General features: G+C 39.2%; 1 protein-coding gene across 4 annotated transcripts in view; it reads left to right on the top strand.

Annotated features, from left to right (window-relative positions):
- The window catches only part of LIN52 (lin-52 DREAM MuvB core complex component), a 115,228-nt gene that overhangs the window by 33,459 nt on the left and 66,798 nt on the right, over nt 1–14,971 (top strand). The window contains exon 6 of one of the 4 annotated variants that reach the window (XM_055304381.1): nt 8,259–8,351. The exons of the other annotated variants lie outside the window; for them this stretch is intronic. Within the exon in view, the coding sequence (XP_055160356.1) occupies nt 8,259–8,278 (20 nt within the window). The 3' untranslated portion in view covers nt 8,279–8,351. Of the gene's footprint in view, nt 1–8,258; nt 8,352–14,971 lie in introns of those variants that run through there. 4 annotated transcript variants of the gene reach the window in all.

Genomic DNA, 14,971 nt, shown 5'->3' with positions numbered 1-14,971 from the left:
TTCTTTTTATGATTTGATACAATATAATTTATAAAACTTTAACATAGTGTTGGCACTTCAGTGCTTAAAAACTATTCAACTTTTGTAATCATTATGGGAGCATATGAGAAATTTAAAGCATAGTAGGCATGTAATCATACTTTCTTAAAAATATCACTTTGCTAACATGATAGAAGATGGATTAATAATAAAAAGAATAAGGTGGAGACAGAGAAAGACAAGTTAGTAAGTTCTTCAGTAAGCCAGACCAAAATGATAAGCCCTTGAACTAAGATAGTAGAAGTGGAAATGAAAAATGAAGGATGGATTCTAGAAATCTGGGTAGTAGAATGGAAAGTCTTAGTGACTGGTTGGTTGTATTGGGGCCAGGGAGTTCTGGGCAGTAAGAATGAGGAATCAGGAATGACTCTTAGGGGCACCTATTTGGCTTAGTTGGAAAAGCATGTAACTCTTGATTTCAGTGTTGTGAGTTCAAGCCCCATTTTGGGTGCAGAGATTACTAAAAAAATTAACTTTTTTTTATTTTTTTATTTTTACTTTTATTTATTTATTTATGATAGTCACGGGGGGGGGGGGCAGAGAGAGAAGCAGGCTCCATGCATCGGGAGCCCGACGTGGGATTCGATCCTGGGTCGCCAGGATCGCGCCCTGGGCCAAAGGCAGGCGCCAAACCGCTGCGCCACCCAGGGATCCCCACTAAAAAAATAAACTTAAAAAAATTTTCCTACTTAGAAATCTGGTAATGGAACATTTTAAAAAATAAAAAAGAATGACTCTTAATGTGTATACCTTAAATTTGTACAGAGTTATATGTCACATATATTTAAATTAAAAAAGTCTCTTAGGTTTCTGGCTTGGATTAATATAGGAAGAAGATCACTTTTGAGAAGAGAGATTAAGAATTCAGTTGTAGGTCTATGTGTAAGCAATTTATGTGGATCTGCCCAGGAGATAGTTAAATGTATGGATCTAGTGTACAGGAAATAGTTTTGAACATCATCAGCTTATAGGTTCTAGGTAAAGCCATCAGTGAGAAAGAGAACACCCAGGAAGGATGTGTGACATTAAAACAGAACTCTGATATGGTAGGCAGATTCTGACATGACCTCTCTGATCCCTGCTACTGGAATTAGGCCCTTGCATGATCTTATTCTCTTGAGTGTGGGCTGGGTCTAGTAACTGCAGAAGTGACAAAAAGACCATGACTTCTGTCTTGTTCTCCCTCATCACCCTTTCAGAAAACAAGCTCCCATGTTGTAAGGATAGAGAGAAAAACTGACTTGGGGATTATGAGCCTGGTCATTGGGAACAGACTAGTTCTAATACTTACTTAACTTGACAACTTGTCTCTCTCTGACCTCATTTTCCTTGTGTATAAAATGGAGGTAGTAATAATAATACCTATCTTATTGGGTTGTGGAGAGGATTAAATTGGATGATTATAAAATGCCTAGTATGAATCTTCATAACCTTGGATCTGGCCACAGATTCTTAATATGACACCAAAAAATACAAGCAACAAAATCAAAAATAGATAAATTGGACTCCATTAAAGTTAAAAACATTTGTGCATCAAAGGACATTATCAAGAAAGTGAAGTGACAACCCATAAAACGGGAGAAAACTTGGATTTCATTTATCTGATAAGAGGCCAGTATCTATAATATATAAAAAACTCTAACAACTCAACAACCAAAAGACAACCTAGTTAAAAGATGGGCAAAGGAATTGTGTATCCACAAATGACCAATAAGCACATAAAAAGATGCTGAACATCATTAGTTATCAGGGAAATGCAAAATAGACACAGTGAGATGTTATTTCACACCCACTAAGATGGCTATAATAATAATAGTTTTTTAAAACAGGAAATAACAAGTGTTGACAAGGATATGGTGAAATTAGAGCTCTCATACATTGCTGGTATAAATGTAAAATGTAAAATGATGCGGCCACTGGGGGAAAGTGGTGGTTCCCTAAAGGTTAAACATAGAGTTACCACCAGACCCAACGATTCCACTGTTAGATATACACCCAGAATTGAAAACAGAAACTTAAACAAATATTTGCACATGTATGTTCATATTAGTACTATTCCTGTTAGCTAAACAATGGGGAAAACCCATTGCATTAACGGATATATGAATAAGCAAACTATGGCAAATACATACAATGGAATTTTATTCAGCCATAAAAATGGATGAAGTACTGATACAACATGGATGAATCTCAAAAACATAATACTAATAAAGAAGCCAGACACAAAAATGTCACATATTATACAATTTCACTTATATGAAATATCCTGGGTAATAAACCCATAGAGACAGAGAGCAGATTGGTGGTTGCCAATCAGGAGAAAGGATAGGAGATAGGGTAGAGGGGGAGTGACTGCTTCTAATGAGTAGAGGAATTTCTTTGGGGGTGATGAAGATGTTTTAGAATTTGGTATAAGTGGTGGTTACACAATAGTATATGAATATACTAAATGCCATTGAAATGTACACTTAAAAAATTCACTTCTGTGAGAAAAATGCATAGGATGATGTTTGACACCTAGTTAGCTATCAATAAATATTAGATTTTATTACTGCCTGATACGATTTATCATTTATTACTGCCTGATACCTTTATCATTAATTTAGTGGTGTGACCTTGGGCATCAGTTTCCTTAGTTGAAAAATGAAGTTGTTGTACTAGAAGACTGCTCAGATGCTTACAACATTAAAACTCTATTATTTTAAGACATTGTATTTAATTCATTTTGTGGGGAAAGCTGATTCTTACTCCTCTAGGTTTCTCCTTTACTCTCATGCTACTGTCACACTCTACTGTCAAAACACTTCTGACACCACACATGGGTTTTTTTTTTCCCAGTACCAAGCAATTCTGCGACACCAGCCTGGATGTCCTGCTATTTAACTCAATTCTGACTTGCTGGAGATACTGTTAGATCCCACAGGTTAAGGGCTTAGTGCCACAGGACTCCCCTCCCTCCCACTTCAGATACCTGTTGAAAGTCCAGTTGTTGTCACTTGTGCCTGTGACCTGATCGACTGTAAATTGGATGTTCCCACAAACTCTTCTTGGGTTTGATAAGTTTGCTAGAGCACCTCACAGAACTCAGGAAAAGTTTACTTACTGTTTGCCAGTCTATCATAAAAGAATATGATAAAGAATACAGATGTACATCCAACTGGAAGAGATGTGTAGGGCAAAGTGTGTGGAAAAGGCACAGGGAACACCTGGGTGGCTCAGTGGTTGAGCATCTGCCTTTGGCTCAGGTCATGATCCTGGAGTCCCGGGGTCGAGTCCCGCATTGGGCAGAGGGAGCCTGCTTCTCCCTCTGCCTGTGTCTCTCTGCCTCTCTCTCTGTGTTGTCTCTTATGAATAAATAAATAAAATCTTTAGAAAAAAATAGGTACAGAGCTTCTGTGCCTTCTCCAGATGAGCCACTCTACCAGTATCTCCACTTGTTTACCAGCCCAGAAGCCCCACACCCTGTACTTGGTTAATTTTTATGGAGGTTTTAATCACATAGCCATGATCAGTCAGTAACTGCATTTCCAGCCACTCTCCCCTCCCTGGAGCAAGGAGTGATATGAATGAAAATCCCAAGCTTCCAATCATGGCTTGGTCTTTCTGGCGAGCAGCCCCCATCCAGGAACCCACCACAAGTCACCTCATTAGAACGAAAGACACTACTGTCACCCAGGAGATAGATGCTAAGGGATTTAGCAACTCTGCGTCAGGAACTGGGGTCAAAGATAAATATTAGAACAAAAATTTCTCCTAGGGTTCTTACCAGTTAGGAAATTATGAGAGTTTTTTGGAGCTCTGTGCCAGGAACCAGGGGCAGAGACCAATATATATACTTTTTATTATCTCACATTCATACAGCAAATATTTATTGTGTACTTTCAGGGTACTGTGCTAGGTACCAAGGACTTAGCAGTAAATAAGAGAGATGGTTTCTGCAGTCACAGAGCTAACATTCTCGTAGTAAAGGCATTACACAAATAATTGTTTGCTGATAAATTGTTTTAAGTAGAATGTGGGGCAGAGGTCAAGTGGGCAGTGATCGTTCCCCTGAGAAAAAGATACTTAAGTTTGAAGAATGAATTGGAGTTAATTGAGTGAAAGAAAGGGAAATGAGCTGTCTAGAAGGAGTAGCAATTCTGGTTGTGGGAAGGAATACTAGAATGTCCTTGCCGAACTGAAAGAAGAATAATATGCCTGAAACAGACAGTGACTGCTAAAGTAGACAAAGGCTGGATCATGTAAGACTTCTTATTAAGGGATCCCAGAGTGGCTCAGCGGTTTAGCACCTGCCTTTGGCCCGTGGCACGATCCTGGAGTCCCGGGATCGAGTCCCACTTCGGGCTCCCGGCATGGAGCCTGCTTTTCCCTCCTCCTGTGTCTCTGCCTCTCTCTCTCTCTATGTCTATCATAAATAAATAAATCTTTTTTTTTTAAAAAAAAGACTTCTTATTAAGAAGAAAAATTAAGGATTTTTGGACATTATCCTAAGAACACCAGGAAGTCATTGAAGGACTAAAGGAAGCAATATTCAGCATCTGGCCATGAAGAGAATGGTTTGGAGGGCAGCAAGAGAGGAACTAGGGACACCAAGTAGGAGGTCATTGCAGTAGCCAAGACTGTGATGCCTAGGTAGTGGCCAGGGAGGAAGGTCACTGAATTTGAGGATTTAGGACAAAGTCTTGATTGATTTGCTGTGGGACATGAGAAAGGAGAGGGAGTTATCAACAATGAATCCAGATTTCTCCCCTGATCAAATAAATCAGTGGCATGTAAAGAACATTGGAAGGCCATCTGCTTTTGGCTGAGGTGGAATACAGGGACTAGACTCACTTTTCCACCTGGAACAATTTTTTTAAATGACAAAATCTATGAAACAGTGGTTTCCGAGAGACAAGTAGTGAATGAGATGAGCCTTGTGATCATCCCAGCTTACTGCTTTGAGAGTTTTCAAGCTGTGGTACAGGGAGGGGGACCCCAGGCAGAGATTGACAGACTCCCTGAGGTGAAGAAACAGAGCTAAGAGTTTGGAGAGACCAAGGCAGCTGGTGTTCACAGGACAGAATTCCAAAAAGGAGAAGGCTACACAGAGAGAACCCAGGAGATCTGTAGAGGATTCTCCTGGAGTCTCCAACTGAGTACCAGTCCACCCATTCATGTGAGTAAACTACTGGAGGCTGAAGAGAGTACCATCTGAAGGGATTGGGCGAACAGTGACTGACACCACAGGCCAGTGCTAGTATCTAGTCCCACCAGCCAGACCGGAAAAATCTCGTGATTCATAGGACTCAGAAGGGTTTTGCCTCAATAGTGGTAAATATGTTTGTCAAAACTTCCACACTGTACACTCCAAGTATGTGCAGTTCATATGTGAATTATATCTCCCTACACTTTTTAGAAAGAGCAATGGAGGAGGAACCGATTTGTGAGGAAAAATTATGAGTTTGGTTTTTGACAGGGGTTTGGCTTTGGATATTAATTGGAGACATTGTGTAGGCAGTTGAATGTACGGATGAGTGAGGTAGTTTGAAACGGAGTGAGGAGTGAGTGGAAGATAAGAAATGTAGATAATGCTTACTGAGTTCAGCTGTTAAGAGGGAGAGAGGTGGTTGCTAGAGGGAGAAGTAGAGTCAAAGTGTATTGTTTGCTTTTAGACAATAAATTTGTATGTGTTTAGGGGGCACCTGGGTGGCTCAGTCGTTTGAGCATCTGCCTTTGGCTCAGGTCATGATCCTGGGATCAAGCCCCGAGTCGGGCTCCCTGCTCAATGGGGAGTCTGCTTCTCCCTCTCCCTCTGCCTTGCTTGTGCTTGTGCTCTCTCTCAAAATATTTTTTTTAAAAAAGACTTGTGTATGTTTAAATTCCGGTGGCAAAGATGGGAGACACAGGTGAAGAGGGGTAAAGTATAAGTAAGCTTCCTGAGAAGGGCCAGGGTTTAGAGCACAGGTGTGCTGGCCTCAGGTTGGAAGAGAGGGCTACTGTGTCATAATCAGAGGATGGGGAGAATAGATGATTATGCAGGTCTGTGCATTGATGGAAAGGTGAGAGAGTGCCTGTGTATTACATTACAGTGTTCCCTTTTCTGTGCCTCTGCAATTTAAATTGAATAAACATATCAGCAAATGAAGAGGTAATTAAATATGCTTTTAATGTGGAATGGTAACCAAAATTTCAGCATGATTTAGGAATTAAGATGTTTAATGGGTGACTTAGTCGGCTAAGTGTCAGACTCTTGATTTCTGCTCAGGTCATGATGTCAGAGTTGTGAAATCAAGCCCCATGTTGGGTTCTGCCTCTACACTGAAGGTGGAACCTGCTTAAGATTCTCTCTCTCCCTCATCCCTCTGCCCCTCCCCGCTCTCCTCTCTCTCTCTCTCTTCAAAAAAAAAAAAAAGTTGTTTATTCTTAAGTACACTGGTATCTTCTTTTCCTATCCAGGCCATCCTTCAACAAATAATCAGCCCAGATCCTGTCCCACATTCCAGTGTGCTTTGTTAAGTACCACACTTGTGCTTTTCCTGGGTTCTGGCAATCCTAATATATTCCTAGTGTCAGTTTAGAATTCCTAAATGCAAGAGTGTTTCTAATTGAGATTTGGAGGATAACCAGGAAAAAAAGATTTGTTTGTATTTACAAAGTGACTTAAAAAAATAAATATAGTTTTATGGTCTTAAAGATCTCAGTTTGCAGTTTATTACACTTCTCAAAATAAAATCTATGTGGGGAAAACAGGTTCTAAAATGTAAAAGCCCTGCTGGGTTTTCTTTAGGATAAAAACTGTCCTATAGCATTGTAGAGAGATTAGAAATGGCATGTGTAAAGTGCTTAGCAAAGGTGTAAGTAAACCAAGTACATTGTGATGCTAATCATGTAACTGTATACATGTTAGACATGAGAGACTGTAAGAACAAGAGACACTACTTATCTAACTGAAAATAATTGTTAAAGCCACAGAGGGTTTTGTTTGTAGTGTGTATTTTTTTTAAGATTTTATTTTATTTGTGAGAGAGAGCACTGAAGGGAGGGGCAGAGGGAGAAGGAGAAGCAGACTCCCCTCTGGGCAGGGAGCCCAACCCCAGGACCTTAGGGGAAGGCAGACACTAAACTGGGCCACCCAGACACCCCAGTAATGTATATTTTTAAAAGTTAAATATGAGCTTTATTTTTTTTGCCATTATAAAACAATACATATTCATTATAGAAAACATAAAGAAAGCAAAAATCAAACAAAATCACAGCATCCTAAAATGGTACTCACTTTTAACATTTTAAGTGACCATTCTTCCAAGTCATCCAAACCTCTCTAATCAATATTATACACACGTGCATGTACACACACACACATGTATGCATATAAATATAAATTTTACATGCGTGGCATCATGCTATTCTTGTTCTACAATCTGCTTTTTCAACTTAGTTCATCATGGACATCTTTCAGTGTCTGTAAAAACATAGTAAAATCACTAGTTTTATGACTGTGCAGAATACCATTATATGGTTATATGTCATGTATTTTTTTAATTCTCTCTTAGTGGACATTCAGGTTGTTTCCAGTATTTCACTAAAGTAATTCATGCTGCAATGAGCATCCTTTGCGAGATCAAAGTGAATGGCACATTTAATGTTTTTATACATCTTGTCAAAGTGACCTCCACACATGTCCAAATTATATTTCTGAGATCGGTAAATAAAAGCACTGTATTCCTCCAACTTAGCCAACCCTGGATATTGTTAAACTTTTAATACTTGCCCATTTTTTAAAAAATATTTATTTATTTGAGAGAGAGAGCACACAGAGGAAGAGGGAGAAGCACACTCCCTGCTTGGCAGGGAGCCCAATGCAGGGCTTGATCCCAGGACCCTAGGATCATGACCTGAGCTGAAATCTTAGCCCACTGAGCTGCCCAGGTGCCCCCAGTCCTTGGCCTATTTTATAGAAACACTATGTTTCAGTACTTTTTACGTGCATTTCTTTGATTGCTAATGAAGTTTATTGGCCACATGTTTTCCTTTTATGAATTTCCTATTATCATTGTTGTCTCCTTTTCTGTTGGTTCAGCTTCCCATATTTAAAGGTAAGGAAACTGAGGTCTAAAGAAATGAAGTGACTTTCCCATGGTCAGCCAGTAATTTAGGGACAGAATTGGTAATCATAGCATGCTGGAGCTGGAGGGGGATCTTAGACATCATCGAGTCCCAATCCTCTAATGTTACAGATGCAGAAACAGAGGCCTAAAGATATTAGGTGACTTGACTAAGGACAGCTACACAGCTCATTAATGACAGAACCAGGAATCTGAATCGTGTCTCATGAAGTGGGAAAGGCAAGTAACATTTTTGAGCCTGCTGTGTTTCTTATATGTGTTTTCTCATTTAATTCTCACTATTGTTTTACTATTGTTGATCCTTGAATAATGCAGACATTGCGGCCCTAACCCACCGAGCAGGCAAAAATCCTCATAGAACTTTTGACTTCCCCAAAACTTAATTACTAATAGCCAATTTTTGACCTGAAACCTTACCATAACATTTGATTAGCACATATTTTGTATGTTGCATGAATTAAATACTGTAGTCTTGCAATAAATTAAGCAGAGAAAGGAAAATGTTTTTAATCACACAAGGAAGAGAAAATACATTCACAGTACTGTACTGTATTTGTCAAAAAATATCCACAGGTAAGTGGTCCCATGCAGTTCAAAGGGTCAGCTGTACTCCCATTTGAACAGATGAGGTGACAGAGGTTCATCCGTTGTTCAGAGAGCTTCAGTGATTTGCCCAGTCACACACCTAGTTATTTGTAAATCTGGGCTAGAATTCAAGTCTTCTGATGCTTGATCCAGAAGTATCATTGCCTCTTAGAGTAGTAACAGTAGGTGTTTTTCTTGACTTCACTTAAATGTTCATTTGATAACATATGATTTGCCTCTTGAAAACTTGTAAATAAAATTCTGCCTCTGCTTGACAGTTCTTGTTTGATACTGGACACCAACCAAACATTTAGGAGCATAAGGAACTTTCATTTTAAGCAAAACCAGGTCAGGGGCCCCTGGGTGGTACAGTCCATTAAGCATCTGACTCTTGGGGATCCCTGGGTGGCGCAGCGGTTTGGCGCCTGCCTTTGGCCCAGGGCGCGATCCTGGAGACCCGGGATCGAATCCCACGTCGGGCTCCCGGTACATGGAGCCTGCTTCTCCCTCTGCCTGTGTCTCTGCCTCTCTCTCTCTCTCTGTGACTATCATGAATAAACTAAAAAAAATAAAAAATAAAAAAAAAACATCTGACTCTTGGTTTTGGCTCAGGTCATGATCTCAGTCTTGAGATCAAGCTCCGCCTTGGCTTTGAGCTCAGCAAGGAATTAGCTAAAGTTTCTCTCTCTCTCACCCTGTGCTCCTCCCTACACTCGCTTTCTCTTTCAAATAAATGAATCTTTAAGAAAAATAAGCAAAAACAGATTAAAGACCATGTCTTTGGCTTATGGGTGAATAGATATGAGATCCATGAGCTAGATATAACTTAAGTTTTTGTGGTACAGATGTCTAGGTTGAAACTCTCAGTATTTCCTTAGAACCATTTTTATTCCATAGAGAGTAAAATCTTTAACATATAAAATGAAAATGACATTTGGATTCTCTGAAGTGTAAAATGGACCTGAAATCATCAAGGGGACAATAGGAACAAAATCGAAACCATGTCAATTACATCCTCTAGATCTCAAAAAAAAAAAAAAAGTGCCTGTTAACTTTCATTTCTTGACAGGTCTCAGAATTTCAGAATCATATTAGAGCTAATTTGAAGCTTCATCCTACAGAGATGTACAATTTTGCTGGCACTGTTGGTTTGCCTCAGTTACATAGAAGTTAGTTGGTAAAAATAATGTGTTATGCATTTCTGCTTTCCAAAGAGATCTTGTAAATGTTTGGGTTGATGGTTTTTTTAAACCTGCTAGTTTCATCTAACTAAGTTGGGGAAAATGATAGAGTGTGGCATGTGATAGAATCTTCCTTTTTTTTTTGCCCCTTTACAGAGGATTTTATAGAACAGAGGGGCCAATAATTAACTTAACATGATTCTAGTCTTTAATCATGGGGCTCTGTTAAGTGTCATTATTTAAGAAATAGACATAATTTCTTTGGTATGTTCTGATTTTATTAGAATAAGAATTACACATTAATTAGCACAAAGATTCCGGTAAAATCAAAGGTTTTAGTTTCATTTTGCCTTTTTTTTCCTTTATGTTTTTTGCCTCCCCTCCTGTAGCCTTTGCAACTGGAACAATGTAAAAAATAAAAGTTGAATGGTTTAGGGGCATACCACATTTCAGCTCAGGCTGAGACAGTTACCTAAGAGTAGAGGCTATTAGCTCAGTCCACTCCTGAAAAACAAGTATCACCAGAAGTAATTCTTATTCTAGTATCAGACATAACAGTCCTTTAAAATCTCCTTTGGAATGTTGAAAAGAGATCAAATGAAACCTTCAGAATGGTTATTTATTGGGGAAGAAGAAACCTCCAATTTCGTTCACTCATTGTAGCTCCACTTTCTCATTTTAATGCTCAGTCCACAGTGGCAATGGTAAAAGATGTCTTGCAGCTACAGAGATGGCAGTGGGAGAAGGGACATCACCTTTCCATTTATGGCTTGTTGCAGTTTGGCCTGTTTACAGACGGAACTGCTCTGAGTTCTTCTAGTAGAGAGTGAAGAAAATCAAGGTAGCAGCAAGAAATCAGCATTTATACATGACCTATGAATTGGCTAATTTTTAACATGCAGTTAGTTAAGAAATGATTACAGCTTGAGGAGTCGTGACCTCAACTTTTCATCAGCTCCATTGGATTGTGCCTCAGTTTGGAAATGAAGGAGGTATGCGGGAAGTTTTAATTGTACCTGTGTGATTTATCCCTAGTCAGCTCTTTAATTTCTTCTGGCTGTCTGAGGTTTCCGACATGCTGTAAATTTCCCCAACTTTTTCATTATCTGCAATTTCTTTATGACTCGTGAATCGGAGTGGAGAGAGAGTATGGATTTACAGCGGAGATAAACATGTCCATAAAGTCTGTATCTGTGTCAGTAATTGTACTGCTGTCAGTGACTGTCCTGTTTTACAGGCCTCTCTTGGGAAAGGAACAGGCTTCACTACCAGCAGCACTGAAGTGCTTGCTTTGATTTGCATTAACTTGCTGGGAGATTAGGTAGGGATGGTGGGATAGGAATTGATACTGGACCTTGGCCTCTCTTGTTCATTTATTTGTTTAAAGTCAGGGGACATTGTGTTGGATAACTGTGTACTGAAAACAGAACATGGACAACGTTTGCTTCCTAAGTGAAATGCAAACTTTATTGATATGGTAGATGTGAAAAAAAATCTCTTCTAACTTCATGTTATATATTGCCTTTAAGATGACTTCCCATTTTCTATCACTGTTGATAATTCAGTTTTCATCTTTCCATTTTTCTTTCCTTAGAATTAAAACGCAGGATTTCTCTTTCAGAACATTCATTCCTCAAGTGGGGCCAGGTAGAGTTTTATAATGATTCCATCTCCCATATCTTAATTCTGAGCTATTAATGGCTCTTTGCTAATTGCTTGAAGTGGGGTGCCTTCAACCATTTGCCATGAGAAAGGAAGTCTTAAATCATAGAGAAATTCTTAATATTCTGCGTTTAAAGACCCTTCAGGATTTTTCTAGCATTTTCTTAGAGCAGTTTTGAAAGAAACCAAAGAGAAATCCTTTAAAAATAGATGGAGAAGCAACATACTTTTCTTCTAGTACATTTGGTATTGGAGACATCCGTCAAGAATCAGAACTGTCCTTGTATACTCTGAATCTTCTGCGGGGCAGCTTAAGAGTAGTAGGTGGCAGTACAGTTTAACAAAGAGAGGATAAGATGCAGGATAAATCTCAACCCTCAGTCAGCCCACACATCTGAGTAATATGGAGAGTTATCTAGTTGATTTTTCTGTACCTTTAACTTCTCTTCCTTCTTCTGCTTGCATTCTTTTTGCCATCTTTCTACCAGTAGATAGGAGAGGGAAGATTAAAGGAGATGATATGATATGAAATTGTTTGGCTTCTTTCCAGAAGCTTTGGTGAAAAGTATAGCTAGAGAAAATAGTGGCTAAAATGAAATGTGAAATTATCTGTGGTTTTAACTCTCTCCTGCTGCCATAATATTTTTTTCTTATTCAACAAGGGATAAACTACTTTTTTTTTTTGGATGAGAATAAGCTGCTCAGGCCCTTTATTTGTCAGTCTTTGCCCTTTAAATAGGAGCCTGCTCTCATTTCCCATCACACCAACCAGTGTTCCTAATGGAGTAAGTGACATTGTTAACCTAACTTTAGTTTGGGAAATTTCTAGTATATGCCTTCTAGGTCTGATGTAACAAACATACACAATAACCTAAAAATGACCAACCAAACAAAACTGCAAGTTGTCCTCTTACCTTGGTGCTGTAACTTCTGGTTTTGTTCTATGAACTTAGCTAAGTTTCTTTAATGAATGCCATTTTGGAAGTGCTCAGGATCCATTTTGATGTCGACCTTCATTTTTTCTTTTGTCTTTTATCCATTTTATACAATCTGGTTGTTAGCACAAGTTTGGACTAGGTTAAGGAGTTTCACCTATGTGCCTGCTGAGTCAAAAGAATGAGATGTCTTGGTCTGACAGTAGAAATAAGCTTTCTGATTGCTCAGGTTGAAAGGCTTGTTATTACTAAGACTATCCCCTCCTAGAAAATAGTTATGTAAGTGGGGAGAGTATAATATTCTAGCTTTGCAAGGGAAGCACTTTTCTTCTGGTTGGAGGGGAAATAGTTTATGGTTGTCTGCTTCTGTTTCTGCTGCCATCAGCTGTCAAATCAGTAAAAACAAGGGTCTAATTAGCCAACAGTCTTAGTGTTGGAGGATAATAGCATTAATAAAGAAAAGAGCAACACAGGGATCCCTGGGTGGCGCAGCGGTTTAGCGCCTGCCCTTGGCCCAGGGCGCGATCCTGGAGACCCGGGATCGAATCCCATGTCGGGTTCCCAGTGCATGGAGCCTGCTTCTCCCTCTGCCTGTGTCTCTGCCTCTCTCTCTCTCTCTGTGTGACTATCATAAATAAAAAAAAAAGAAAAGAAAAGAGCAACACAATAAAACTATTTGAATATGAATTTGTGTACCTGCTATTCGCTGAAATGGCTCCACAGCAGGAATTGATAGCTTTGTATTAAAGGGTTAATAAACAGTGCTTGCTTCAGCAGCACATATATTAAAGGGTTAATAAACATAGGCACTGGAGAATGATTCCAGAACATGTCTCCAGATTGAAAAATGACAGGCAGTTCTTCCCTACTCTACTCAATCAGGCTGAGAATGGAATCCAAGAGTAGCCAGGCTTGAAAACTAAAGGGTGGGCTAGAGTATTGATCTGTTAACTGCTTGTAGAAGGGATAATTCTTGGGTGAAAAATCCTCAAATGCTGTTTTACTTTTTAAGATCCCAGACTTCCTTGGCTTGGTAAAGATTAAAAATAGTTTATTTCACATTTTCACATAAAAGAATATTAATGCCACAAATCGGTCAAGAAAGAAGCTTCTCTTCACTAACTCAAGAAGATAATGCCATTAAATCCGTTTTTCCTCCTACAGCTCTTTTTATGAAAACACATTTTAAATACCCAGTGGGTCTCCATCCACCACTGATGTGTATACATGTACATACATACACCTACAAATACCTGTGTGTGTTTTTTAAATTTTTATTTATTTATTTATTTATTTCTCCTTGGACTCTTTTGAAGTAAGTTTCATGCATCAGACACTTTATCCCTAAATACTTCAGAACACATCTGAAAATAAGGACAGATGGAACACCTGGGTGGCTCAGCAGTTAAGCATCTGCCTTCCAGCTCAGGGCATGATCCTGTGGTCCCGTGGTTGAACCCCACATCAGGCTCCCTGCATGGAGTCTGCTTCTCCCTCTGTCTATGTCTCTGTCTCTCATGAATAAATAAAAAATCTTTAAAAATAATAATGACAGTTTCCTGCATAATAACTTAAAAAAAAGATTATTTATTTATTTGAGAGGGAGAGAAAGGAGGAGCTAGGGGGAGGGGGAGAAGCAAAAGGAAGACAGAGAAACAGACTCCCTGCTAACCAGCCTGACCTGGGGCTCGATCCCAGGACCCTGAGATCATGACCTGAGCTGAAGGCAGACGCTTAACCAACTGAGCAAGCCAGGTGCCCCAATAATACTATAACTATTATGTCCAAGAAACATTTACAATAATTGCAAAATATCTAATATCCTTTCACATTCAAAATTCCTCAGTTGTCCCTATAATCTTGTGTAGCTTTTTTTTTTTTTTTAAGATTTTGTTTATTTAAGGGAGAGAATGAGTGAGCAGAGGAGGAGCAAAGGAAGAGGGACAAGCAAACTCCATGTTCAGTGTGGAGCCTGATGTGGGGCTTGATCCCACGACCCTGAGATCATGACCTGAGCTGAAATCAAGTTGATCATTTAACTAACTGAAGCAAGTCCCCACACACACACCCCTTTTAAACCAAGATCCAGTTGAGATTCAAGTATCGCAAATGTCAGTACATTCTTTTTTTTTTAAGATTATTTATTTATTTGAGAAGGAGAGAGAGGGAGAGCGAGAGCATGAGCAGAGGGGGGGTCAGAGGAAGAGAGAAGCAGACTCCTAGCTGAGCAGGGGGCCTGATGGGGGTCTCAACCCCAGGACCCCAGGATCATGACCTGAGCTGAAGGCAGACACTTAACTGTGTCAGTACATTCTTGATAGAACATTTAGTACTAAATTCTGTACATTAGCTCTTTTGCTAAATATTATCAGTTTTTTCCTGTGGGGAACATATATTTACTGAAATGACTATCATTTTCCATTTAGAATATTGAGTTTCAAGTTCTCCCTCTACAACAAGC

The sequence above is a fragment of the Nyctereutes procyonoides genome, unplaced genomic scaffold (assembly GCF_905146905.1).
Source record: "Nyctereutes procyonoides isolate TBG_1078 unplaced genomic scaffold, NYPRO_anot_genome, whole genome shotgun sequence".
NCBI lineage: Eukaryota > Metazoa > Chordata > Mammalia > Carnivora > Canidae > Nyctereutes > Nyctereutes procyonoides.
This window is presented reverse-complemented; position numbering and strand designations above follow the sequence as displayed.